Source organism: Phoca vitulina, unplaced genomic scaffold, assembly GCF_004348235.1.
Source record: "Phoca vitulina isolate PV1807 unplaced genomic scaffold, GSC_HSeal_1.0 scaffold22, whole genome shotgun sequence".
Taxonomy (NCBI): domain Eukaryota; kingdom Metazoa; phylum Chordata; class Mammalia; order Carnivora; family Phocidae; genus Phoca; species Phoca vitulina.
In genome coordinates this window covers 16,809,883-16,837,778 of record NW_022589725.1, presented here as the reverse complement: position 1 = coordinate 16,837,778, position 27,896 = coordinate 16,809,883, and the positions used below count along the sequence as shown (strand labels likewise).

General features: G+C 38.7%; 2 protein-coding genes and 1 pseudogene across 6 annotated transcripts in view; all 3 read left to right on the top strand.

Moving 5' to 3' along the window:
- Positions 1–27,896, top strand: part of RNF24 (ring finger protein 24) — a 93,374-nt gene that overhangs the window by 45,856 nt on the left and 19,622 nt on the right. For all 5 annotated transcript variants that reach the window (XM_032420066.1, XM_032420064.1, XM_032420065.1 and 2 more), the window contains 3 exons: positions 9,244–9,393; positions 16,186–16,228; positions 18,260–18,301. In XM_032420066.1, coding sequence (XP_032275957.1) covers positions 9,251–9,393; positions 16,186–16,228; positions 18,260–18,301 — 228 coding nt within the window. In that variant the 5' untranslated portion in view covers positions 9,244–9,250. The remainder of the gene's footprint in view (positions 1–9,243; positions 9,394–16,185; positions 16,229–18,259; positions 18,302–27,896) is intronic.
- On the top strand, positions 10,715–12,181 carry LOC116642024 (annotated as a pseudogene).
- Positions 16,182–26,622, top strand: LOC116642027 (40S ribosomal protein S27-like). Its single transcript, XM_032420068.1, has 3 exons — positions 16,182–16,228; positions 18,260–18,301; positions 25,726–26,622. The coding sequence occupies exon 3, from the start codon at positions 25,779–25,781 to the stop codon at positions 25,935–25,937; it is 159 nt and encodes a 52-aa protein (XP_032275959.1). The 5' UTR covers positions 16,182–16,228; positions 18,260–18,301; positions 25,726–25,778; the 3' UTR covers positions 25,938–26,622.

The following is a 27,896-nucleotide window of genomic DNA, read 5'->3' as shown; positions in this document are numbered from 1 at the left end:
CACTGGCATGCCCAGCACCACAGTTCTGTTTTACCTCTGGTGACTGGCTGGGATTCAAAACTCCAAATCTGGGGCACCTGGGAGGCTCAATCGTTTAAGCATCTGACTCTTAATCTTGGCTCAGATCTTGATTTCAGGGTCATGAGTTCAAGCCCCACCTTGGGCTCCGTGCTGGGTGTGGAGCCTACATTAAAAAGAAGAAGAAGAAAGAAAAACTCCAAATCCTAAAGGACTCAGCAAAGCATGGACCTGATCCCTTCCTCCTGAGGAGGGCCTCACTGTGCACCGGGCACTGTTCTGTCCCAGAAAAGCAGTCGCAGGGCTGCACTTGGTGGCTGGAGTCTATTGTGACATGCAGCGGAAAAACTGCAACCAGGTTATCTGCCCTCTGCCTGCACCTCTGTCTTGTGCTGTTGAACGGTCACTCAATGGCTCCCGGCAGTCCTTTTGTCCTTGGAGAGGCAAAGTACCCTCTTCCAAATGTACTCCAGGAAGGGGAGTAATCTCTCCCAGTGTGACCCAGGGGATCCCCTCACCACAGTGTATTGTGCGAACCCTGTGCACTGCTCTCTCTCCTGCTCTCTCTTTTCTCCCCAACTTTGCTCTGTGAAAAGGGCTCCCTCCCCTTCATGGCACTGCGGCTTTTCTCTCCCCCAGTTCACAGCTCTGAACCTCACATCTGCCATGCTCTCTCCCTCCAATCATGCAGATTGTTTTCTTAATCCTTAGATTGATTTTGTAGTTGTTCAAAATGATTTGATTTTGATCTACCTATGTTTGAGGGACCAGGCAAGCTCAGGGTCCCCCTACTGTAACTCCACCATCTTAACTCCTGTGTTTGACATAATGTGACCAACAACCTCTACTAGTAAATGCTACTAACCAGGGAAGGAGATGAAGCTTGTCTGGTCAGGCCTCTTGCTTGTTGTGTTCTATGTGGACTCCCTCCCAGAGTAAATACATCAACTTAAAAGATGTAGAGGATTACAATGAAAAAAGAAATAGTAGTATACAGGCTGCAAACATATGCAAGCAGCATTGTGAAAATAATGTATCAAGAGCAGAAGTCATGTATTTAGAGATCCAAAGAATAGAGAAATTGTACCAAGTATTAACAAAGTAAAGCATAAAGTTCTAAGAAAGAGGGAAATAACTCCAAAGATACAAAAACAGAGGATGAGTTGATGAGAATTCTCAGAATGTACTTGAGGGGAAAAGATACTTTTGAAATAGGGAATGAAATAAAAGCAGCAAAATGAACAAAAATGTTTAAGCAGTCCCAGGTGTTGATTGTGTTATGTGTGCATTAGTCATACTGTTTCCCACCAACAGATGTATAGGACCATAGATGCACAGGGTTTTGTTTTTTTTTTTCATGATTCTATGGAAATAAAAGTTGAAAATAATCAAAGAACAGCAATGAAAGAAAAAATTCTGTGCATATCCACTTCCTTTGTATTCCCCCTGGCTTGATGAAGGAGCCCACCTGGGCTAGGTTCTGAGCTAGGACTTCTGTTCTCCTAGCCCCTGGAGACTTGCCCATGTCAGCAGATGCCTCACCATAAAAGGAGCTTCACTGTTTCACTCCTGAGCACCTCAGAGTTCTTATTTTCTCTTAGAATTTGAACAGGACAAAACATGGTGAGTGAATCAAGCTTTATGTTTCTTCTGCTGAAGACTTAAAAAATAATAGGTAGAAAGAAAGTGCTCAACTGAAGACTTAAAAAATGGAAAGGAACACCTATATAAAGGACATGATAAAAATTTCTTCCATGAAATCAATTAAACAACTTAAAAGGATAACCAGGAATTCTGTATAGAAAGAAATATCAAGGGATTAACCATAAAATTGATATATTCAAAGATGGAGTTAATCTTTAAGAGACTATAATTGTAGATAATATAATTAGAGCAAACTGGGAATATAATGTGAAGTATTTTCTGTAACTATTTGTTACGAGTCTTTTAGGGGCACCTCGGTGGCTCAGTCAGTTGAGCATCTGACTTTTGGTTTCAGCTCAAGTCGTGATCTCAGGGTCGTGAGATCGGGCCCCGTGTCAGGCTCCATGCTCAACACAGAGTCTGCTAGAGCTTCTCTCTCTCCCTCTCCCTCTGCCCCTCCCCCCACTCATGCTCATTCTCTAAAATAAATAAATATTTTTTTAAAAAAGAGTCTTTCAAGGACCTACTGAGTGACTAGAAGCTGAACATAAAGGAGTACATACAGTGTGATTCCATTTAACTATGAAATTCTAGATTAAGGAAAATTAATCTGTAATGATAGAAATCAGATCAGTGGTTGGGAGTGGCGATTAACTGCACAGGGGCGCAAGGGAACTTTCTGGGTAAATGGAAATGTTCTGTGTCTTGATTAGGGTTGTGGTAACATGGGTGTATTCATTTGTCCAAATTCTTTGACCTGTACACACAATGTGGGTGCATTTTTTTAAGTATGTCTCATTTTTCAAAAAAAAAAAAAAAGATTTTAAAAGCCTAAAATAATTTTTCTTAAGTTTTTCTTGGAAGTCTGTATTATAAGACACAAGTATGTGGGGTTTTTTTAATGGTTTGTGAACCATAAATTGTAAAATACAGCAATCTAATTATTGGTGTCTCTTTTTCTGAGCATTTTTTAATTTAAATTCAATTAGGCAACGTATAGTACATCATTAGTTTCAGATGTAGCGTTCAATAACTCATCAGTTGCGTATAACACCCAGTGCTCATCACATCACGTGCCCTCCTTTATGCCCATCACCCAATTACCCCATCCCCCCCACCCACCTCCCCTCCAGCAACCCTCAGTTTGTTTCCTGTAGTTAAGAATCTCTCATGGTTCTTCTTCCTCTCTGATGACTTCCCATTCAGTTTTCCCTCCCTTCCCCCTATGATCCTCTGCGCTGTTTCTCATATTCCACATATGAGTGAAACCATGTGATAATTGTCTTTCTCTGATTGACTTATTTCGCTCAGCATAATACCCTTCAGTTCCATCCACATCAGTATAAATGGTAAGTATTCATCCTTTCTGATAGCTGAGTTATATTCCGTTATATATACATACCATATCTTTTTTATCCATTCATCTGTCAGTGGACATCTCAGCTCTTTCCACAGTTTGGCTATTGTGGACATTGCTGCTATGAACATTGGGGTGCAGGTGCCCCTTCAGATCACTACCTTTGAATCTTTGGAGTAACTACCTAGTAGTGCAATTGCTGGGTCATAGGGTAGCTCTATTTTTAACTTCTTGAGGAACCTCCATACCGTTTTTTCTGAGCATTTTTAAAGCAAAAGTAGAATGCTAATTACTGGGAAGATGGTGTGGTATTGTCCAGGGAACAGGAACTGGCCTAGGAAGAATGTGGCTACCAAACACACTTAAAGAAACACTGCTGTAGCCTTTCTGGCTGTGGTGCATTGTGTTAAACTCACGACCTCTCTGCAGCCAAATCTCATACTCTGTCCCTTTTCTATATTGGTGGAAAATCCCACTGCCCATAAAATACTCAGATCTTCCCACCTCTTTCTTTTCTTTTTTAATTTTTAATTTAATTTTTTTTTTTTTAAAGATTTTATTTATTCAACAGAGAGCACACACACTGGCAGGGGAGCAGGACAGCGGGGCAGGGCTCAATCCCAGGAACCTGGGGTCATGAACTGAGCCGAAGGCAGATGCTTAACCAACTGAACCACCCAGGCACCCCTCTTTTCTTTTTTAAATAACCTGATTAGATGATTTGAAATTTAGACTGAGACTAGAGATATCAGGAGCTATGAATTTCATAAAGAGGGAAAAGGTTTTCATGCAAATGAAATCAGAAATGCCAAGATCCAGCAGTACACTGTGTGTTCTATTTCTCCTCTTCACTCCCACAAGGAGCTGTTCCTAAATAATTTTTACATTTGTAATATCTAAATAACAAAGTATGCTTATTACTAGGATGATAATAGTGGATCTCTTTTTATTTTTTTTTTAAGATTTATTCCTTTACTTTAGAGAGCACGTGGGTGGGGGGCAGAGGGAGAGAATCTTAAGCAGACTCCCTGCTGCGCACAGAGCCTGACATGGGGCCTGATATACCCAACCCTGAGATCATGACCTGAGCCAAAATTAAGAGTCAGCTGCTTAACCGACTGAGTCACCCAGGCACCCCAATCATGGCTCTCTTTTTATCTTTTTTTAAAGATTTTATTTATTCATTTGAGACAGAGAGCATGAACAGGGGGGAGAGGCAGAAGCAGGCTCCCTGCTGAGCCAGGAGCCCGATGTGGGGCTCGATCCCAGGACCCTGGGACCATGACCTGAGCCAAAGGCAGATGTTTAACCATCTGAGCCACCCAGGTGCCCCAGTGGCTCTCTTTTTAAAAATGACCTTATTTTAAAAGATTAATACTCATGCTGAAAAGATACTATGATGAAAATATTATAAAACTAAAGTGTCACTAGACTAGTATTAACATCTTGGAATAGTACACCATCTGTTTAGACTATTGGGCCAACATTTCAATTGTAGCTAAGCAATTAAATTATCAAAAGAATAGGAGAAAATTCCTAAAATGTATTCTGCATCAGCTATCCTCTGCCAACCCCACCCCTCTGGTAATAGGTTGTAAGGCCCTGCCTAGAAGGGAGAACTCATAGAAAAATCTCAGCAGCCAGGTCTCAGGAGCACTGAGGTAGATGTCTCTTCCCTCTAATGACAGTGCTACCTTTAATACTCTACATGTCTGTGTACCTGTTCAGAATTCCTCAAGTTTGTTGGTGGTGCCACCCAGTGCAAGGACTCCTGCAGGGCAACATTCTCACACCACTGACACACCCCCCCTGGCCTATATTGATGGCTGCTTTTAGCCAAAATAAGTTTCCCGTTTCTGCCTCTGGGACTAGGTTGGCAGGCCACTTGACACAAAGCTTAGCAGCGTGTGCAGAGGAGCTCCCTGAGAAAGGAGCACTTGGTTGGTGAAATCCTTTCCAGAGACTTGATCTTTGTCAGGGCTTCTTTTATGTTCTTTTACTTAATGTCACCCCTCCTCCTTGTCCCTGCCAAAATGTGCTCACACACACACAAATGCACTAAAACCTTAGTATTTTGTCCTCTTAGAGTTTTCAGACACTTCAGTATCTGTGGTCTTATTTTATCCTTCCAGGAATCCATTGAAGTCCATAGAATAGGCATTGTTCCACTTGAAAGATGAGAAAATTAAGGTATAGATGGACCAATTACTGATGTATAGCTGGTGATACCCTGGGAACAATACCCAGAGTTGCTGACTGCAAACCTGTCCCTTTCTCTACGACACCACTTTCTGTTTGCCTATTTCCTCTCTATTAGCCCTTACAGGATGGATGTTTAATCTCTTATTTCCTAAGGTGAGAGTTCTTTTACCAAGCCTAGTTTGTCTGGTGAAGGATATTTCTAAGGGATTGAAGGACAGCCATCTAAGTCTTGACTGTAGCAAGGGTCATCAAGGGAGGCCCTCTCAGCGATGTGGAGATTGAGTTAAGTTTAGTGCAGCTATAATTTTTTTTACAGTTCTCTAATGTACATGCTAGATATATTCAATGAAGTATTCCTTAACTCCTTCCTTCCCTTCCAAGATGATCTGAGTGTAGGAAAAAGGAAATTATGTATCTGAGTAAAAAAATACTTGCAGAAAATGGCTAAAGGTTCAAAACTAAATATTACCCATTATTTATGTTTGGAAGTTCTCAGAGAAGAGTTTCCATGGGATGAAGTTGTCCTTTGCAGCTGTTGACTTCCTGGTATAAGTTATTAGAAGCTGGAAATTAATAAGTAATAAGTAAAAGTACTAAGTCTTGGGGCAAAGATACAAATCGTGCGTGCACCCCAATGTTTATAGCAGCAATGTCCATAATAGCCAAACTACAGAAAGAGCTTAGATGTCCATCGACAGATGAATGGATAAAGAAGATGTATATATATACAATGGAATATTATGCAGCCATCAAAAAATGAAATCTTGCCGTTTGCAACGACGTGTATGGAACTAGAGGGTATTATGCTAAGCGAAATAAGTCAATCAGAGAAAGACAATTATCATATGATTTCACTGATATGTGGAATTTGAGAAACAAGACAGAGGATCATAGGGGAAGAGAGGAAAAAATGAAACAAGACGAAACCAGAGAGGGAGACAAACCATAAGAGACTCTTAATCTCAGGAAACAAACTGAGCGTTGCTGGAGTGGAGGAGGGGAGTGGGAGGGATGGGGTGGCTGGGTGATGGACATTGGGGTGGGTATGTGCTATGGTGAGTGCTGTGAATTGTGTAAGACTGATGAATCACAGACCTGTACCCCTGAAACAAATAATACATTATATGTTAATAAAAATAATTAAAAAAAAAAAAAGTCAGGGGCGCCTGGGTGGCTCAGTTGGTTAAGCGACTGCCTTCGGCTCAGGTCATGATCCTGGAGTCCCTGGATCGAGTCCCGCATCGGGCTCCCTGCTCAGCGGGGGGTCTGCTTCTCCCTCTCCTCCCCCCTCTCATGCTCTCTCTCTCATTCTCTCTCTCTCAAATAAATAAATAAAATCTTTAAAAAAAAAAAAAAAAAAAGAGCACCTGGGTGGCTCAGATGGTTAAGCATCTGCTTTCAGCTCAGGTCATAATCGCAGGGTCCTGGGATCGAGCCCCACATCCGGCTCCTTGCTCGGCGGGGAGTCTGCTTCTCCCTCTCCCTCCACTGTTCCCCCTGCTTGTGCTCTCTTGCTCTCTCTGTCAAATAAATTAATAAAATCTTTAAAAAAAATAATAAATTAAAAAAATAAGTCATAGGGCACCTGGGTGGCTCAATCGGTTAAGTGCTAACTCTTGATTTCAGCTCAGCTCAGGTCATGATCTCAGGGTCATGGGATCGAGCCTTCTGTTGAGCTCCATGCTCAGTGAAGAGTCTGCTCCCTCTCCTTCTGCCCCTCCCCACATTTGTGTGTGTGTGTACTCTCTCAAATAAATTTTTTTTTAAGTAATAACTCATTAGATTTCAGATACAGCCAGTAAGCATCTCAGTAGTGTCTATAAATATACTCTTCTGGGAACCAACAAAGACAAAAATCTGTAAACACTTTTTAAATTTACATTATATAAATAAAGGTAGAAGTGTTTGGTAGGTTTTTATTTTGTTTTGTCTTGATTTTGGCAGTAGTCATTGTTATAATTCACTTATCAATATGTGGTCTTGATAATCAGGCCTGGCAGTTGCTCTTTCTTTTGTAATGAATCACAATGACAAGAAAAGTTCTAGTGAAAAGGTGTGATGAGCCACTTTATCACTAAAGCTTATCTAATGGAGAGGGCAACCTCCATTCATGGAATTTGAACTGTGTGGTGATCGATAAGTATTACCAAACAAATTGACAGAAATAGCCCCCTTTTTAATGTTTAAACAGTATTTGCTGTTTTCTGATTATAAAAACAACACAAGAGAAAAACCATAGAGCATATAGGCTATGGGTGCACTGGCTTTGGAGTTGGAGAAGGCTTGGCTCCCATACATACTTGGTCAGTCATGACTATGTGACCAAAAGTCTCTAAGCTTTGGTGTCCTTATCTATAAAATGGGAGATATTAGGGTACCTACCTATAGAGGTATTATGTGAAGATAAAATAAAGCCAGTAAAATGCTTAGAACAGGGCCTAACTTAGTAAAGGGAGTTAAAAAAAAAAAAAGAAAATCAAAATGACTAGTGAACCACAAGCCACTGTTAACATTTTGACATGTTGGCTCTCAGGCTTTTTTCTGCCATACACACACATACACCAGTATGTACACGTTTTTCAACCTTTTCCAAAATTGGGATATTTTATATACAATCTATAGCCTGCTTAATTTTTTTCACATATATTCTTTTTTTTTTTTTTTTTTTTTTTTAAGATTTGTTTATTTAGGTGCGCCTGGGTGGCTCAGTTGGTTAAACATCTGCCTTCAGCTCAGGTCATGATCCCAGGGTCCTGGGATCAAGTCCCACATTGGGCTCCTTGCTCAGCGGGGAGCCTGCTTCCCCCTCTGCCTACTGCTCCCCCTGCTTGTGCGCTCTCTCTCTCTGACAAATAAATAAATAAAATCTTTTTTAAGAAAGATTTATTTATTTGAGAGAGAGGGAGAGGGAGAGAATCTCCAGCAGACATACCCCCAAGTGTGGAGCCGGACGCAGGGCTCAATCCCATGACCCAGAGATTACGATCTGAGCCGAAATCAAAAGCCAGGCACTTAACCCACTGAGCCACCCGGGTCCCCCTCCCACATACCTTTATCTTGCCCTTGATATTAAAATTTACTGAAACAGATTTTCATGACCTCATAATACTGTAACATGATTCAACATAATTATTTAATCATTACCTCCTTGTGAGAAGTGTTATTTCCAGTATTTTACCATTATTAATGCTGCTACTTTTTTTTTTTTTAAGATTTTATTTATTTATTTGAGAGAGAATGCACAGAGGAAGAGTGAGAGGGGAAAAGCAGACTCCCAGCTGAGCAGAGAGCCTGAGCAGTTTGAGGTTGAACTTTTTCATATGTTTATTGATTCCTGGCATTATTTCAGCAAAATACCTTTTTTTTTTTTTTTAAAGATTTTATTTATTTATTTATTTATTTGAGAGAGAGAAACAGCATGAGAGCGGATAGGGTCAGAGGGAGAAGCAGGCTCCCCGCCGAGCCGGGAGCCCAATGCGGGACTCAGTCCCAGGACTCCGGGATCATGACCTGAGCCGAAGGCAGTTGCTTAACAAACTGAGCCACCCAGGCGCCCTTTTTTTTTTTTTTTTTAAAGATTTTATTTGTCAGAGAGAGAGAGCACAAGAAGGGGGGAGTGGCAGGCAGAGGGAGAAGCAGGCTCCCCGCTGAGCAAATAGCCCAGTGCGGGACTCAATCCCAGGACCCTGAGATCATGACCTGAGCCAAAAGCAGACACTTAACCAACTGAGCCACCCAGGTGTCCCAGTGAAATGCCTTTTTATAAATGAATGTAATTTGTAAAAGTTTTTTAGGTAGGATCTCAAGCTTCTAGAATAGTACCAGGTACATAGCAAGTACTCAGTAAATATTTGTGGCATGATAAATGAATGAATGGCAAGAATATTAACTCTTTATCATATTTGTTTCAAATGGGGTCAAGTCTTAATAAAATTGTTGCCTTGTATACATACAAAGATAATGCTGTCTTGGTTCTTAGTCTTTATAACCTAATTTTTTTCCATTCTTTTCTTCCCCCACAGTTCATCCATGAGCTCGGATTTCCCACATTACAACTTCAGGATGCCTAATATTGGATTCCAGAATCTGCCTCTCAACATATATATTGTGGTTTTTGGCACTGCTATATTTGTCTTCATCCTTAGTTTACTCTTCTGTTGCTACTTGATTAGGTAATCAATTTTCATTCTATGTTACTTCAGAATATGTTAAACAATCAATTATAAATCAGCTTTCTGCCCTTATGTTAAAAAATTGTGTAAGTACGATAATTAGCAAATTTTCTTTTTTTTTTTCAAGTTTGTTTATTTATTATTCAAGCAATCTCTACACCCAGTGTGGGGCTCAAACTCATGAGCTCTTGATCAAGAGCTGCGACAAGATCTGAGCCTTTAAACAGGTTCTTGTGGTCTCTTAAGATTTTAAGCTCCTTTGGTCAGGTGTTCAGGTTACTGATTATCTACATAAAACTCTAAATATTCAGGGCACCTGGGTGGCTCAGTCGGTTGTGTGTCTGCCTTTGGCTTGGGTCATGATCCCAGGGTCCTGGGATCGAGTCCTGCATTGGGCTCCCTGCTCAGCGGGGAGTCTGCTTCTCCCTCTCCTTCTGCCCCTCCCTACCACTCATGCCTCTCCCTCTCTCTCTCAAATAAATAAAAACTTAAAAAAAAAAAAAACTATTCCACAAGCTCTACAGCACATGTACAGACAAGTGACACCTTACTTGAAGGAGTAATGGATTTGGCCAGTAAAGATTCACAGTTGACTTACTTACAATTGTTTAAGCAAGCATCTTCCTCTTTTAAGTTTTTAAGTAGGATCTAATATTCAAAGCCAAAACTCAGACTACAAAAATTCGTATACTATATTGTTCAAAGAGTTTTATGAGTAAAAGGGTAGAAAGCTGGGTTTTATTAAACAACTATACTTCTAACAATTTTTAGTATTTGCATAGTATGTGATTATGGTTAAGATAAATACCATCATCAGATATCTTTCAGCAATAATTAATTGTTTCCTCCAGTGACCACTCACTGATGGTCAAATTCAAACGAATTTAGTGTGTATTTCCAATATTCTGACAAGTGAATTTACGTTCTTCATAGAAAGGGAATCTTTTCTGAAGCTCTCACAAAATGTAATCACTTCTTATCTCTCATAGATATGCTGGCTGGGTATGATTTTTAGGTCTTTCTCAGAGTAATAAACACTTTAGCTAATTACAGCTTTTAGGAAAAGCTTTTTTTTTATTTTTTTTAAGATTTTATTTATTTATTTGACAGAGACACAGCGAGAGAGGGAACACAAGCAGGGGGAGTGGGAGAAGGAGAAGCAGGCTTCCCGCTGAGCAGGAAGCCCAATGCGGGGCTCAATCCCAGGACCCTGAGATCATGACCTGAGCCGAAGTCAGACACTTAACCGACTAAGCCACCCAGGCGCCCCTCGAATTCATATATCTGATAAGGATTTAATAAGCAGAATATATTTTTTTAAAATTCTTACAATTCAATGACAAAAAGACAACTGAATTTTAAAATAGACAAAGGACTTGAATAAATAGCCGTTTCCCCAAAAAGGATATATGAATGGCCAGCAAGTACATGAAAAGAAGTTCAACATCATTGATCATAAAGGAAATGCAAATTAAAACCACTATGAGATACCACTTCACAACTACTAGGATGTTGTAATCAAAAATACAGAAAATTACATGTCCTACCTAGAAATGTGTAGAAAGAAAGAAGATCTAATAAATAGAGGAATATACTATGTTCATAGGTTGGAAACTTTGTCTTGCAAAGATGTCAGTTCTTTCACAATTGATCTATAAATTCTATATACAACCTCAGTTAAAATCCCAACAGATTTTTTGTGGAAAGTGACTACCTCATAAAATTTATATGGAAGTGCAGAGGATCAAGAATAGCCAAGACAGCTTTTCTGCCCGTGGACGCTGCCGAGTAAGCATTGTTAAAGTCTCCCCTCCCACCGCCATCATGTCTAAGTCAGAGTCTCCCAAAGAGCCTGAACAGCTGCGGAAAGATTTTTGTTGGTGGTATTAAAGAAGACACTGAAGAACATCATCTAAGAGATTATTTTGAACAGTATGGGAAAATTGAAGTAATCGAAATCATGACTGACCGAGGCAGTGGCAAAAAGAGAGGTTTTGCTTTTGTCACATTTGATGACCATGACTCTGTAGACAAGATTGTCATTCAGAAATACCATACTGTGTGTGAATGGCCACAACTGTGAAGTAAGGAAAGCCCTATCTAAGCAAGAGAGGGCTAGTGCTTCATCCAGCCAAAGAGGTCAAAGTGGTTCTGGAAACTTTGGTGGTGGTCGTGGAGGTAGTTTTGGTGGGAATGACAACTTTGGTCGTGGAGGGAACTTCAGTGGTCGAGGTGGCTTTGGTGGCAGTCGAGGTGGTGGTGGATATGGTGGCAGTGGGGATGGCTGTAACGGGTTTGGTAATGATGGAAGCAACTTCGGGGGTGGCAGAAGCTACAATGATTTTGGCAATTACAACAATCAATCCTTAAATTTTGGACCCATGAAAGGAGGAAATTTTGGAGGCAGAAGCTCTGGCCCCTGTGGTGGTGGAAGCCAATACTTTGCCAAACCACGAAACCAAGGTGGCTGTGGTGGTTCCAGCAGCAGCAGTAGCTATGGCAGTGGCAGGAGGTTTTAATCACTGCCAGGAAACAAAGCTTAGCAGGAGAGGAGAGCCAGAGAAGTGAAGCTACAGGTTACAACAGATTTGTGAACTCAGCCAAGCACAGTGGTGGCAGGGCTGAGCTGCTACAAAGAAGACATGTTTTAGACAATACTCATGTGTATGGGCAAAAAACTCGAGGACTATATTTGTGACTAATTGTATAACAGGTTATTTTTGTTTCTGTTCTGTGGAAAGTGTAAAACATTCCAACAAAGGGTTTTAATGTAGATTTTTTTTTTTTTTTTTTGCACCCATGCTCTTGATTGCTAAATGTAATAGTCTGATCATGACACTGAATAAATGTGTCTTTAAAAAAAAATAATAATGGGGCGCCTGGGTGGCTCAGTTGTTAAGCATCTGCCTTCGGCTCAGGTCATGGTCCCAGGGTCCTGGGATCGAGCCCCGCATCAGGATCCCTGCTCTGCGGGAAGCCTGCTTCTCCCTCTCCCACTCCCCCTGCTTGTGTTCCCTCTCTGGCTGTCTTTCTCTCTGTCAAATAAATAAAATCTTTAAAAAAAAAAAAATAATAATAATAATAATAGCCAAGACAGTAGTTAAGAGCAGAGCTTGAGGACTTAATACTGCCAGACCCATACTTGTTACAAAGCCCCAGTACTTAAAGTGCTATTCACCTAGCACCCAGAATTTGGTTTCTAAATACTCTTCTCCAATAAAAGGAACCAAGATTCTTTTGAAGAAGTGGTTAATTCCACAACTGGGGCATAGGAAATACAAGATGAGCCTGGAACACCTTTTGGTGCCAGTAAGCAAGGATGTGCATGGAAAAGGATGAGGGCATATTGAAAGGACACAGGCGTCAACGTGATGGAGCTTCTGAAGGCCAACCCTAAATCAGTTTGAGCAACAAAACAAATAATGATCATACTGAATTATAACCCATAGAGTAAAATATCCACAAATTAATACTGATATAAATAAATAAGAAGGGACAACTCTTCCATACAGAATTCCAATTAATGTACAAGGAATTAGAAAACTACAAAACCACCACCATGTAGCCACTACAGTAATTGTTGCAAGCAAGATGGGTGCTAAAATCAGTGGGCAAAAGTTTGAGAAAAAAATAGGTATTTGCATAGTTTCAACATCTCTCCCCCAAGATATTGATCAGTCACAAAGAGGGAAATAGTACCTTTTACAGTGGAGAGACCTGGTAGACACCTCCATAACCAAATGATCATTGGTTAATGTGTCAAATTGAAAGTTAAGGGAAAACTAAAGAATTGTCAGAGATTGGAGGAGGCTAAGGAGACATAAATAGATGCAAGGTAGGATCTTGGATTGGATAATAGAACAGGAAAAGGACAATAATGAAAAAAGTGAAATTCAAACAATGTTGTTTAATATTATGACAATATTAATAATATCAGTGTTAATTTCCTGGGTTTGATCATTGTACAATGGTTTTGTAAGATGTGAACATTGGTAAATCTGAGAGGAAATTTATGTGAACTCTACTTTTTTCAGCTTTTCTTTTTGCAGCTATTCTGAGAAATTATTTCAGAATAAAAGTTAAGAGAAAAACTAATGTGGGGCTGCTTGGGTGGCTCAGTCATAACGCGTCTGCCTTCATCTCAGGTCGTGATCCCAGGGTCCTGGGATCAAGTCCTGCATTGGACTCCTTGCTCAGCGGGGAGCCTGCTTCTCTCTCTCTGCCTGCCACTCCCCCTCCTTGTGCTCTCTCTCTCATAAATAAATAAAATCTTAAAAAAAAAATGTGGTAATGACATCAGGTGCATTCATTTCCCAGGGCTGCTATAACAAAGTACCACAAACCAAGTGGCTTAAAAATAACAGAACTCTAATCTCACAGTTCTGGAGGTTAGAAGTTTGAAATCAAGGTGTCAGCAGGTCCATGCTCCCTCTGAAGGCTCTAGGGGAGAATCCTTGCCTCTTCCCTAGTTCCTGGTAGTTACCAGAAATCTTTGATGTTCTTTGGCTTGTACCTGCATGATTTCAGTCTGTTTCTGTCTTCACCTGGCCTTCTTCTACACCAGTCATATTGGATTTAATATGACCTCATTTTAACTAAATAATCTACAAAGTCTCTATTTCCAAATAGGGTTGCATTCTGAGGTTCCAGCAGACATAAATTTTTTAGACTATTCAACCGAGTATAGAGGAAGAGAAGAGTCTATTGGCAAATAGACCAATGGAATAGAACAGAATTCTAGAAACAGACCCACATATTCGATCTGACTTAACGACAGATGTGTCACTGCTATGCAATAGGGAAAATAGGGTCTTTTGAATAAATGAATCAAATGAAAATCTGCATGTGGATAGAAAGAATCTTGACCCCTTCCTCACATCATATATAAAGACTAATTTCAGATGGATCATAAGTAATTTTGGATGGATACCTAAATGTAACAGGTAAAATAACAAATTGTTTTCACAATACACACAAGAGAATATCTTCCTGATTGGGGGGTAGGCAAAGATTTCTTTAACTGGATGCAAAAAGAACTTGACATTATTGGGAAGAGTTTATAAATTGGACTTAATTTAAATTAAAAGCTTCTGTTCATCAAAAGATACCATCAAGAGAATGAAAACACAAGCCATAGAGTGGGAGATAATTGCAGTACATAGACCCAAGAGAGGACTTGCGTCTGAAATATATAAAGAACTCCTACAAATCAATAAGAAAAAGGTAACTCATTTTTTAAAGACTCAGGCATTTTTTCTTATTTTTTTTAAAGATTTTATTTATTTGACAGAGACACATCGAGAGAGGGAACACAAGCAGGGGGAGTGGGAGAGGGAGAAGCAGGCCTCCCACTGAGCAGGGAGCCCAATGTGGGGCTTGATCCCAGGACCCTGCGATCATGACCCAAGGCAAAGGCAGACGCTTAACTGACTGAGCCACCCAGGTGCCCCATCAAACAGGCATTTTATAAAGGAAGTTATCCAAATGGACAATAAGCTTACAAAAGGGTGCTGAACATCAAATGTGAAATGCAAATTAAAGCTGAAATGAGATACCACTGAATACTTACCAGATTGGCTAAATTTTTTTTAACTGATCCTACCAAGTAGTGGCAAAGATGTGAAACAGCAAGAGCTCTAGTGCATTACATCTAGGAACAGAAATCAGTACAAGCATTTTGACTAGCAGTTCTACTCCTAGGTATATACTCAACAGAATTAAGTCTATATGACCACTAAAAGACGTAGAATTTATGTAGCAGCTTTCTTTATAATAGCCCCAAACTGGAAGTAACCTAAATATTCATCAACAGTGTAATGGATAGTCTTATATTCATACAGTGGAACACTATATATCAGTCAAAAAGAATTACTGCAACCATGTGGATGAATTTCACAAGTAATTGTTAGCTGAAAGAAGCCAACACAAAAAGCATATACCAAATGATACATTTAAGTGAAGTTCAAAACAAGCACAGTTAATCTATAATGATAGGAATCAGGATAGTGGGTACCTCTTAGGGGTAGATATTGATAGGAGTCATTTCAGGGGTCCTGGAAATGTTCTATATCTTGATCTGTGTGATGTTACACGTGTGTGTGTGTGTGTGTGTATGTATGTACATATATATATATATTTTTTTTTTAACATTTAGCTGTATTTTTTTAATTTTTTTTTTTTTTAGATTTTTAAAATTTATTTCTTAGAGAAAGTGAGAGCGAGAGAGAGAGAGCCAGTGAGAGCAAGCACGAACAGGGAGCAGGGGGGAAGGGCAGAGGGAGAAGCAGACTCCCCGCTGAGCAGGGAGACAGATGCGGGGCTCCATCCCAGCATTCTGGGATCATGACCTGAGCCGAAAGCAGATGCTTAACCAACAGAGCCACCCAGGTGCCCCACATTTAGCTGTATTCTTAAGGTTTCTTTACATTATTAGATGGATGTTACACTTAAATTTTTTAAATTAAGAAAAAATGTGATATATTAAATACTAAAACAAGTGGACTGTCACCAATATAAATAGAATTGAAGCTTCTTCATTTAAATATTTGTTGTATTAAGATTTTGTTTTAATGAGATTTCACTTGAACTTAACATTTGGATAACATAACATTTTATGGTTCTTTGGCTACTTTCTCATAACATGGTAACAGATATGTCATTTGGGTGTTTTTCAGGATAAAGATTTTGGATTTTAAACCATAAATGATATAAATTAATATCAAAAATCTAAGATCTTTTTATCAAATTGTTATATTGGAAACCTCAATATCGCATTGCTCATTTGTCTTTTAGGCTAAGACATCAAGCACACAAAGAATTTTATGCCTACAAACAGGTAAGAAATTTACTTCAGATTGGCCTTGATTTTTTTTTTTAACCAAAAAATGAGAACTTAGATTTCCATTCATATTTTAAACTGGGACTGGATTTACTTGTGTTCATTTTAGCATTTCACTTCCAGTTTGCAGTACAAAATAAATCAACTTCACTTTAAGTATTCCTCATTTGAAGTTCAGATGATATAATAATATAACAGGGAACTTTAGCCAACACTGCTAAAGGAAAATGCTATGGTTAATAATCCTTAAAATTACTGTTAATCTAGTAGAGTTAAGAGATCCCATTAAATGAATTTGTTACTTCTTCCGTTAGAAGACATATCAGTTCCTCAGAGGTGAACAGTTGCATTATAGTGATCTCATCTCCTCCTCTCTCACGTCACACCATCGGAAGTCTAAATACTTGGGTCATTGCTGTTAATCCCTACCCTTTGTACTGTCATTCCTTTACCAATTTGTTCTTTAAGGGAATAAATTTAGCTTTTCTTGATGGCCAAGTAAAATTTGTTTTTTCTTCCATGTGTCATCTGATGACATTTTACCACGGACACCGAACAGTGGGCCTAGGTGTTCCTTAATTTTCTTTTGGCCCAAAGTATGAAATTATTTTTATTATCCTTAGTTTTTTTTGCTTTCTGGTTTTGGGATTTGGGTTTTGGTTTTGTTTTGTTTTTCTTTGTTTTTTGTTTGTTTTTATGGAGTCGTGGGGTAAGCTTTAGTTTATTTGGGTCTTTAACCTTGCTGACACTGATGCTGCAGGACCATGTCACCATTTTAGGATTACGTATCTCTTTGTCCATCTTTTGTTTATGTCTCTTTGAAATCTGAGCTCATTGTCAAGTTCCTTAGATTTCCACACTGATGTTCATAGGTAACCCCATGGTCTTCCCGATAGGTCTCATGTGAGATTCATAGAGTTGAATGTTTTAGTTTTCTAAATTAATGAATCCTTTTGTCTCAATATTATCATAAATTTGACAACCTATAAGATATTTGTATGTAAGATGTAAGCTAACTAGAAAGTAAAATTGGCCTTGATGGTCATTTAACAAGTAAAATTGACTGATAGAGTTAATAGAGTAACAAGATAGACAGTAAAGTGGTTTTTAAAATATACTGAATTGGAAATTTAGTACATCCTTGCATAGCTGGATGATAGCTTTCTGAAAATATGATTTGCCCTGAAAACCATTTTTGGTTCAAGAATGTAAGATACTCGAAACTGGGAGATTTTCCCCCAAATTTCACTTACCTATTTTTTGACTTTAAGATGGCATATAATTCTAATAAGCTGTTTATTCTCCAAAATTTTCTATTTTTTTTTTATTTTTTAAGAATATTATTTTTTTAAGTAATCACTACCCCCAACATGGGGCTTGAATTCACAACCCCGAGATCAAGAGTCACATGCTCTACCAACAGCCAGTCAGGCGCCCCTGGAAATTTTCTTTTTAAATAATAATCTGCTGCCCTCTTATCACTTGTCATTTTTTTAACTGGTATCCAGTTACCACAGGTTGGGGATGGCACCTGGGTGAATTTTAAGTTCATTTACATGACTTTGGGTAGAGCTAAAATTTTCTGATGATAATGATGAATAAAAATAACCAAAACTTGCAAAATTAAGTTTGACCTTATTTTTTTAATCTTTTATACATTAATAGTTCTCATCAGCTAATACTGTGTTTTAGTGAATCATGAGAGTCAACCTCATTTATTTTCCTCCTAAGTTAGCACTTGGTCCAGATGAGCATGTATTTATGTCTTTTCCTGAAATTTAATCTGTACTCAAAGGGATTTTAAAATTGTTTTTCTGGAGAACATTGCATCACTGCTCAAGTTAAAAAAAAATGTTGCTAAAAAAAATATGGCTAAAATGTTCTGTCTCAATATAAAAGAGATTTTTTTCCAATATTGAACAGGAGGAGAAGTGAGCTACATATACAAAAGAAAAATATGTTTTAGTGTAATGAGAAATTTTTTAATTATAAATTTAAATGGGCATAACATACTTTTTTGTCTTACAGGTTATATTAAAAGAGAAAGTTAAAGAACTGAATTTACATGAAGTAAGTTGCCTATAAGTATTTTAATCTTTTCTTGAGCTATTATCTAATAGAAGTAGTATGCTGTGGTATGCTTAACCATCTTTATTCTAAGAAGTTAAAAAAAGTTAGGCTTATTTTGATCTGCTTAATAGAATATTTGAGATGACGATTGAGAAAATCAATTATGAGATGACTTAATTATGAGAAGATTTTTAATAGAGATGGTGGTGATGTAAGATTTCATAGCAGTAGGGATACTGTGTGCTGTCCCTGATATTAGTAGATAGATATAAATTAGTTTTTCTACTCAAGTGAATTTGTACTAATTTCATTCTTGAAAATGTTCCTAGAATCCCATCATATAAATATGGCACAAAAGAGGCAGTGATTACTTCATGGGGTGGGGCTTGGGGAGGTGAGGCAAGAGAATACAATAGAGAAGAATGCAGTTTGACTTTGACTCCTTGGGATTGTCTAGTGATGAAGTTGCATGGTTGGTTCCCAGGTATTCATTATGTTACCATGCTTTGTAACGTGAATACAAAAGTGTGTGTGTATCCTGCTGTACATCTTCAGACACATTGCCTATAAGAATTCTTTTTCCTTTTACTCCTTTTGTCGTCTCTGACTACAGTTGTTCAGAATTTTTAATTTTAGGGTCCTTTTCTCTTCCTTGCTTTCCAAGTTTTTGAATCGGTTTGTAAAACAAGGACTTGGAAAGCTGCACATTATAATATCTGTCTTACATAATTGTGGGGCAGCTTCATTGCTAGTCTCTTCAAAGAGAGTTAATTTGTGAAATTATTTGAATAATAATAAAATAATGATTTAGGGGTGCCTGGGTGGCTCAGTCAGTTAAGTATCTGCCTTTGGCTCAGGTCATGATCTCAGGGTCCTGGGAGGACCCTGAGAGGATGCTGCTTCCTCTCCCTCTGCCTCCCACTCTCCCTGCTTGTGCTCTCTCTCTCTATCAAATAAGTAAATAAAATTTTGGGAAAAAAAAGATAATGATTTATATTATTATCAAACGCTTTGAAAATGTCTACTGCTCCTTTGCTTTTTTTGCAGATTTTTTTTATCAAAGAGTTGCTATATTACAGCATTTTAGAACTAACCTTTTAAATCCAAAGCATCAATTACTGTTTGATTTTTTTTTTTTTTACTGTTTGATTTTTAAATTTTCCCAAAATTAACATGAAATAATAGAGGATGATCTCTTTTCTATTTGGGGTCTCTTTGAGGACCATAAATGTAAAGATTATATTCTGACACATGTTAACCAATATTAAACAACCAGATTCCTCGGGAGCAGAAATCTTCCTCATTGGTCTGACCCACTAGTTTAGAATGGGTCTTTATCTTGAATGAGTACATTGTGTTGCATCATTATGTATCAGAGTTATATCCCATTTGCACTTACCCATTCCAGTTTTGCTGAATCTGACCAGCTACTGATCCCCTCTCCCCCTTATTTGAAACTAGTAGCTAGAAAGAAAGAAAGAAAGAAACTAGTAGCTAGGATAACCTAACCTTGTTCTATTGCTTGTTTCTAGAGGCAATCAGGTATTTTTTGCAATTCATTTGGTCTTTTCCAGTTGCATTTCTTGGTGATGAAACTATTTTGTCAGACTTTTGTGTGTATGTGTGCATTTCTGTAGCCTAATTATACAGTAGTAACATAGCTTGGTCCTGTGTAAGCATGTGGAATTTCAATGTGGATACTGTTATTAGTGAATAATTACAATAGTGAAAAATCAAAGATAAGCTAAATGTCCATCAGTGGTGAGTGAATAAATTAAACATGATATACATTGATTTATACACTCATCCTTTCACCAACAACAGAACAATCATGCAAGTGGAAGATTATCCACCAAGAGGGAGGGAAGGAAGGAAACCTGATATAGTACAATGAGGTACTATAAAGTTGGCAAAATTAAGGATTGAGCTCTATCTGTAAATGTCTCAATTGGGATAGATCTCTAGTGGGATCCAAAAAAAGCAAGTCACAAAGTGATATGTTTATATGACATATGTAAACTAAACTAAACACCATATTGTTCATGGATTTATATGCATACTGTAAGGTGTTTTACTGTGTTTGAGAAGGACACATAGTTACATGGAGAAAGAGAAGAGAAAGATTAGGGGAAGTTGGTCAAAAGAGATGTTAGTTTTATATGTAATGGGTTCTTAAAGAAGGAAAACAAGTTAATATATTACTTTTAAAATAATTTTAGAGTTGGGACACCTGGGTGGCTCAATTGGTTAGGTGTCCAACTCTTGATTTCGTCTCAGGTCACGATATTAAGATTGTGAGATTGAGCCCCGCTTCAGGCTCCACCCTGGGTGTGGAGCATCCTTGAGATTCTCTCTCTCCCTCTGTCCCTCTCCTCTCCCTCTCTAAAATAATAATAATAATAATTTTAGAGTTATTGGATACATAAAACATGTCAGACACTGAACTAAACTAAACTGCGAGACACAAAGAAGCATAAAATACTAATTTCTACTCTTAAGCAGTTAGCAGTCTGGTAGAGGGGACTATAAATGAGAAAGTCAAACTGCAGTGTGGAGAAGGGTGCTGTGTGTTATCTGGGATATATGCTGAGAAGTTCTTGAGGATTCTGGTATTGCACACACGGCTTCTTGGCTTTTGCTCCCCTAAGGGAGATTTCCTGGGACCTTGCAGGCTCAGATGCCCAGACACCACCCCCCCCACCCCAGCTTCTTAGACAGTTGGCTCTATAGCTGACTGTATCATTTTTGCTTAATTTTTTCTACCAGTATAGGACTCAAACAACACTTACACTAAGTGAAGCTAAGGAGATACTATATACATAATCAAAACACAAGAATATATTGTCCTTCTATGAAGAAAAATGTTCTTTCAATACCCATAGTCTTCCCTGTTTTTGTTTATTTCTCCATCTTTTCATAGAGACACAGATATAGAGAAGGAGATCTCTAAGAGAAACAACAGAACAATCATACAAGTGGGTTAATAAATGGCATCTAATGAAGTCTTGGTGTCAAAAACAGAAGGGTCCTATGGAAGCTGCATCACACTGGAGCATGCAGGTCCTGTTAAAGGAGTTGCCAGCACTCAGCTCTAGCTGATTGTTGCCATGGGGGAATATAGGCCAGTTGCTGCCAGATCTGGGTTTCTTCAAGAGAAGCTCGAGAGTCTTGGCATTAGTTTATGATCTGCTCCCTGTTTGCATTTAGTCTTTGATTTGTTCACCACAGTGTCCCCAACTCTAGTTTTGGTGAGTGGTAACTTTCTCCATTAAATTTCCTTTGTCAGAAATCAAATGGCCATATTTTGTGACTCTATTTCTGGATTCTCTAATCTGTTCCACTGATTTATACACTCATCCTTTCACCAACACCACAGTCTTAATGTAGCTTTACTAATAAAGCTTACTGTAGCTCTGTAAGTCTTAAAATCAGGCAGTGTGATCCTCCAACTTTATTCTTCTCCAAAACTGTTTTAGCTAGTCTAATTCCTTGCTCTTCCATATAAATTGTAGCATCAGCTGGTCTATATCTACAAAAAAGAAGAAATCCCACTGTGGGATTTTGATTAGTATTTCATTAAATCTATAAATCAGGGGAAAATTGACATCTTTACCATGTTGAGTCTTCTAATCTATAAACACATTATGTCTTTTCATTTATTTACTTATTTGTATAAGGCTCTGTTAGCTGAATACACATTTAGGATTTTTAGGATTATGTCTTCTTGGTGAATTGACCCTTTTATTGAAATTATAATATCCCTCTTCATCTCTGGCAATTTTCTTTGCTTTGAAATCTTTGCCCGATATTAATATAGCACCTCTAGCTGGGGCACCTGGGTAGCTCAGTAAGTTAAACATCTGACTCTTGGTTTTAGCTCAGGTCATGATCTCATGGGTGGTGAGATCAAGGCCTGCATCAGGCTCCCCACTCAACTGGGAGTCTGCTTAAAGATTCTCTCCCTCTGCCCCTCCCCCTGCTCATGCTCACGAGCTCTCTCTCTCTCTCTCTCTCTCTAAAATAAATAAAAAGAATTAACTCCTTTTTAAAAAAATACATAGCACCTCTAGCTTTCTTTTGATTAATGTTTGCATGGCATGCCTTTTTCCATCTTTTTAATTTCAGTCTACCTATATAATTATATTTGAAGTGAGTTTTCTTATAATAGCATAAAGTTTGGTTATGATGTTTTTTTTTTCTTTAACCCACTCTGCCAATCTTTGTTTTAATTGGTGTGTTTAGACCATTTACATTCGAGGCAATTATTGATGTTTGGAATTAGGTATACCATTGTATTATTTGTCTTCTGCTTTTCCTACTCTGTCATTCTTTTTCCCTAGTCCTACCTTCTTTGGGTTATTTGAACATTTTTAGTAATCCGTTTTAGTAATTCATTTTTATTTTTTTAAAGATTTTTTCATTTATTCATTTAAGAGAGCACAAGAGAGAGCATGAGTGGGGGGGAGGGGCAGAGGGAGAGGGAGAAGCAGACTCCCCACCAAGCAGGGAGCCCGATGCGGGGCTCAATCCCAGGATCCCGGAACCATGACCTGAGCCGAAGGCAGATGCTCAACCGACTGAGCCACCCAAGCACCCCTAGTAATCCATTTTTAGTATCTATTATGATTTTGACTTTATCTTTTTGTATAATATTTTAGTGGATTATAAAATAAATACTTAGAATCAATTTTTTAGCACTTCAGTTGGAATGTAGAAACCTCTCACCATATAGATCCCTTTACCATTTTCCCTTTATGCAATAGCTATCATATTACATCTATATACATTGAAAATCCCATCAGATAATGTTATATTTTTTACTTATAACTGTCAAGGATATTCTAAAGAATTCAGAGAGGAAGAATAGTCATAAATATTTATCCAGATATTTGTCATTTCTGTTGCTCTTCATTCCTAATATTCCAATTTCCTTCTTAATTCCATTTTCCTTCTATCTGATGATCTTCTTTTAGCATTTCTTTTAGAGCAGATCTGCTGGCTGTGAATTCTACTAGTTTGCCTTCATCTGAGAATGTCTTTATTTCACCTTCATTCCTAAGGAGGATATTTTTATTTGGTATAGAACTCTGGGTTGACATTTTCTTTCAGCCCTTTTTTTTTTTTTAAGATTTTATTTATTAATTAGAGAGCAAGAAAGCACAAGCAGGGAGGGGGGAGAGAGGGAGAAGCAGACTCCCCACTGAGCAGGGAACCCAGTGCAGGGCTCGATCCCAGGACCCCGGGATCACGACCTGAGCCAAAGGCAGATGCTTAACTGACTGAGCCACCCAGGTGCCCTCTTTCAGCACATTTAAAATGTGCTGCTTCCTTCTGGCCTCCACGGTTTCCAATGAGAAATTCATAGTCATTCAAATCCTTGATCCTCTATCAGTAATGTGTCCTTTTTCTCCAGCTGCTTTCAAGATTTTTTTCTTTGTCTAGTTTTCAGCAATTAATTATGATATATCTGAGCATGGATTTCTTTGGATTTATCCTGTTTGTGGTTTACTCAACCTTCATAAATATGTAGGTTTGTCTTTCACCAAGCTTGGGAAATTTTCAGCCATCATCCAGATTTTGTTTCCGCATTGCACTCTTTCTGTCCTGCCACCACACCAGAGAAGGCCTCCTCTACCTACTGTGGCTGTATGGGCCAATCAGAATATGGATAGCCTTGTAGAACCCTGGGTCCACATCCACAATACAGTGGTAGAGCCATCCGCGTAGCTTCCAAATTTGAATTCGGTCCATCCCCTCTTCCATCACGTATTGCCTGTATCATCAGAAGGGTAGGAGACCCTGCTCCCCTCTGCATCTCAGCAGCAGCTGGGATCCTCACTGCACAAGGACTAGGAAGGGCCATCTTTAGGTCAGTTTTCCCAAGTCAGGTAGGGAGTGGGTGAGGAGTAGTATAGCAGACATGCTGTGGCCCTGCTCTGCCCTGCTTTCCACAAGAAGAGACTACAAAAAGGTTGGACCCATTGGAGTTGCCCCTTGTGTAAAGAACATCTTTTCCTTCTTCTCCTCACCTCCCCATAGACTCATCCCCTTCCCTCTGCTCCAGTGAGGTGGCGGCTCTGGCAGTGCAAACTCTGCCACGTCCTTGTCTTATGTAGGAGGAGATTTAAACCTTTTCAGTCTTTCTAGAACTACTGATCAGTTTTCTTATAAATCACATTCCTGAATTTTACTTTTAAATTAGTATAAAAATATTTGGAGCCCAATTGAGGTTTGTGCCAGGTTTGTTTGAATTGTAAAAATAGTAAAACAACAACAACAAAAGTCCAAAGCATGTATAAGGAACAGTATACAGGACCCTAAAGATTGAGTGGGTAGAATATAGTCCCTCCCTTTGATCAAGGAACACTGATCCCATGGGAGAGAAGAGAGAAGGTCATAAGTCAATGAGGCATGTACAGTAATGGACCAAGGACACAAACACATGAAGGCCATGGAAAGGACTGCCCACTGTAGTTCAGTTTGGAACAGGAAAGTTGGCTCATTCCTGAGTAGCACAACCATCTTTAGGTTGCTTTCATAGCTCTCAAAGATTCCAACTTTAAATGACACCTCTGAACTAGAAATGCTGCCTCTGCAGAAGATGTGATAGCTTCATGACCATTCAAGGAAAGGTATAATGATAATGAGTGCCCATCATAGAATCTATTTAGAAGAAAACCATTTTGGCTGCATCACCTGAGCTGTGGGTCATTTTCATTGTGTGACATTGTGTTCCCCACATAATTCTCCTCCCCCAGTTTGCATTTGAGGTAAATTTATGGACTGTATCAGCCACCTGGAAATTATCAAAGCCTGCCTTCTTGGGCATTTTAGAGATCGTGCACTAGTTGAATGCTAGTCCAATATACATCTGTAGTTCCCATAAAGCCACTGTTCCCTCAAACATGTCTTATTTATGGATATAATCTCAGTGTAATGTAAATGGAACCAGTATGCAAGGTGGCAAGATTACTAAGATGTCGTTACTTCATATAATTATCTTAAGACCAAGGGAACTCACATTTTAAAAAATTTAGATAAGTTATTCCTTATTTTGCATTTGTAGAAATTCAGATTTAAGAAAGTTGAGTAGAGGAGCACCTGGGTGACTCAGTCAGTTAAGCATTTGCCTTCAGCTCAGTGATCCCAGGGTCCTGGGATCGAGCCCCTCGTTGGGCTCCCTGTTGGGCAAGGAGTCTGTTTCTCCCGCTTCCTCTGCCCCTCCCCCCTCCTCATGTGTGCTCTCTCTCGCTCTCTCCCTCTCTCTCTCAAAATTAAATTAAATTAAAAAGTTGAGTAGAATGGGCATGGGCATGTTATCCAGCTTCTGAGCATGGAGAAAGAATGTGACCCTAGCCTTTCCCATGGTGAACCTCCCCACAAGAACATACCCCTCACAAAGAATCTCCCCCATCCCTCTCCAGAAGAGAAGAGGAAACACAAGAAGCACCTAGTGCAGAGCCCCACTTCCTACTCCATGGATGTGAAATGCCCAGGTTGCTATAAAATCACCACCAACTTTAACTGTGAACAAATGGTAGTTTTGTGTGTTGGCTGCTCCACTGTCCTCTGCCAGCCTACAGGAGGAAAAGCAAGGTGTACAGAAGAATGTTCCTTCAGACAGAAACAGCATTAAAAGCACCCTGAATCAAAATGACTGGGAAACCATCCCAGTAAACACATTTTGGATACAAAACAAAAAGAGTGTGACCCTATCTGTTTGAGTCTGGAGCCATCACATCTTGATGCTCTTACTGCCCCCACAGACTTGAAATTTCTGCTGTTCCCCAAGCTGCAAAAAATTACTTTGGAGGTACCTCACCCAGCTTCCTTCTGCTTTCTGCAGATACCATCAGTTAAGAACTTTTCTGACTTTTAACATGTAAAACAGGCAAACTCAAGTATCTATAGACTGACCAGTCAGTAAATATATATTCCTATCCCAGCTTCTGGCAGGGTTGACGTTATCATAGGATGCATTCCTTGATTTCAAAAAATGAAAAGTGATGAGGAACTCTTCCTGTCTCATTCTGTCAGGTCCTAATGTCAAGACCAGACAAAGACATCACAAAGAGAACTCCAAACCAATATCCCTTACAAATATAGGTGAAAAAGTCCTCAACAAAATACTAGCAAACCAAGTCTACCAGCATATAAAAAGGATTATATGCCATAACCAAATGGAATTTATTCCAGGAATACAAGGTTGGTTCAACAAAGGAAAGTCAGTCAATGTTACACCCTATTAACAGATAAAGGGAGGGGAAAAAAACAAACAAACAGGATCACTTCAATAGATGCAGAAAAAGCACTTGACAAAATTCAACATTCTTTCATGATAAAAACACTTGACATACTAGGAATAGAAGGGAATTTCCTCAACTTGATAAAGGGCATCTATGAAAAACACAGAGCTAACATCATAATGGTGAAAGACTGAAAGCTTTTTCCCCTAAGATCAGAATAAGACAAGGATGCCTGCTCTTACCGCTTCTATTCAACATTTTACTGCAGGGTCTAGCCAGAGCTGTTAGGCAAGAAAAAGTAATAAAAGACATCCAGATTAGAAAGGAAGAAGTAAAACTCTATTTGCAGATGACATGAATTTTTAAAAACTGAAAACTCTAAAGAATCCACCAAAAATCATGAGCGCTAATAAATGAGTTCAACAGATGTCCAGGATACAAAATCAACATACAGAAGCCAGCTGTATTTCTATGCATTGGCAATGAATAATTCAAAAATGAATTTAAGAAAACTATTCCATTTACAACAGCATCAAAAAGAATAAGGTAACTAGGAATAAATTTAACAAAGAAGCTCAGACTTCTACACTGAAAATACAAAATATCCTTGAAGGATATCTGGGGCGCCTGGGTGGCGCAGTAACACGTCTGCCTTCGGCTTAGGTCATGATCCTGGGGTCCTGGGATCGAGTCCCACATCTCCCTCTGCCTGCTATTCCCCCTGCTTGTGCTCTCTCTCTCTCTCTCTCTCTCTGTCAAATAAATAAAATCTTCCCCAAAAAAATCCTTGGAGGATATTAAGGAAGACCTATGTAAGTGGAAAGACCTACCGTGCTCATGGTTTCAAAGACCTACTATTGATAGGATGGCAGTATCCCCCATAATATTTACAGAATCAATGCTATCCCTATCAAAATTACAGCTGTCTTTTTTTTTTTTTTTTGGTAGAAATTGACAAGCAGATTCTAAAATTCACATGGAAATGCAAGGGATCCAGAATATCCAAAAACAATCTTGAACAGAGTTGGAGGATTCACACCTTCCAGTTTTAGAACTTAAAGCTTCAATATTTAAGACAGTGTGATACTAGCAGTTGGAAAGACATGCAGATCAATGGAACAGAATTGAGAGTTCAGAAACAAACCTATACATTTATGGTCAATTGATTTTCAATAAGTGTGCCAAGACAATTCAATAGGATAAGAATAGTTGAATCAGTAAATGGTGCTGTGATAACTAGATAACCAAAATATGCAAAAGAATGAAGTTAGAACCCTGCTTCACACCATATACAAAAATTAACTAAAAAATGGACCAAAGACCTAAATGTAACAACTAAAATTACACAA

Bases quoted from the DNA above. Each gene is read 5' to 3' on its own strand.
- LOC116642027 (XM_032420068.1), top strand. From the start codon at position 25,779: ATGGATGTGAAATGCCCAGGTTGCTATAAAATCACCACCAACTTTAAC.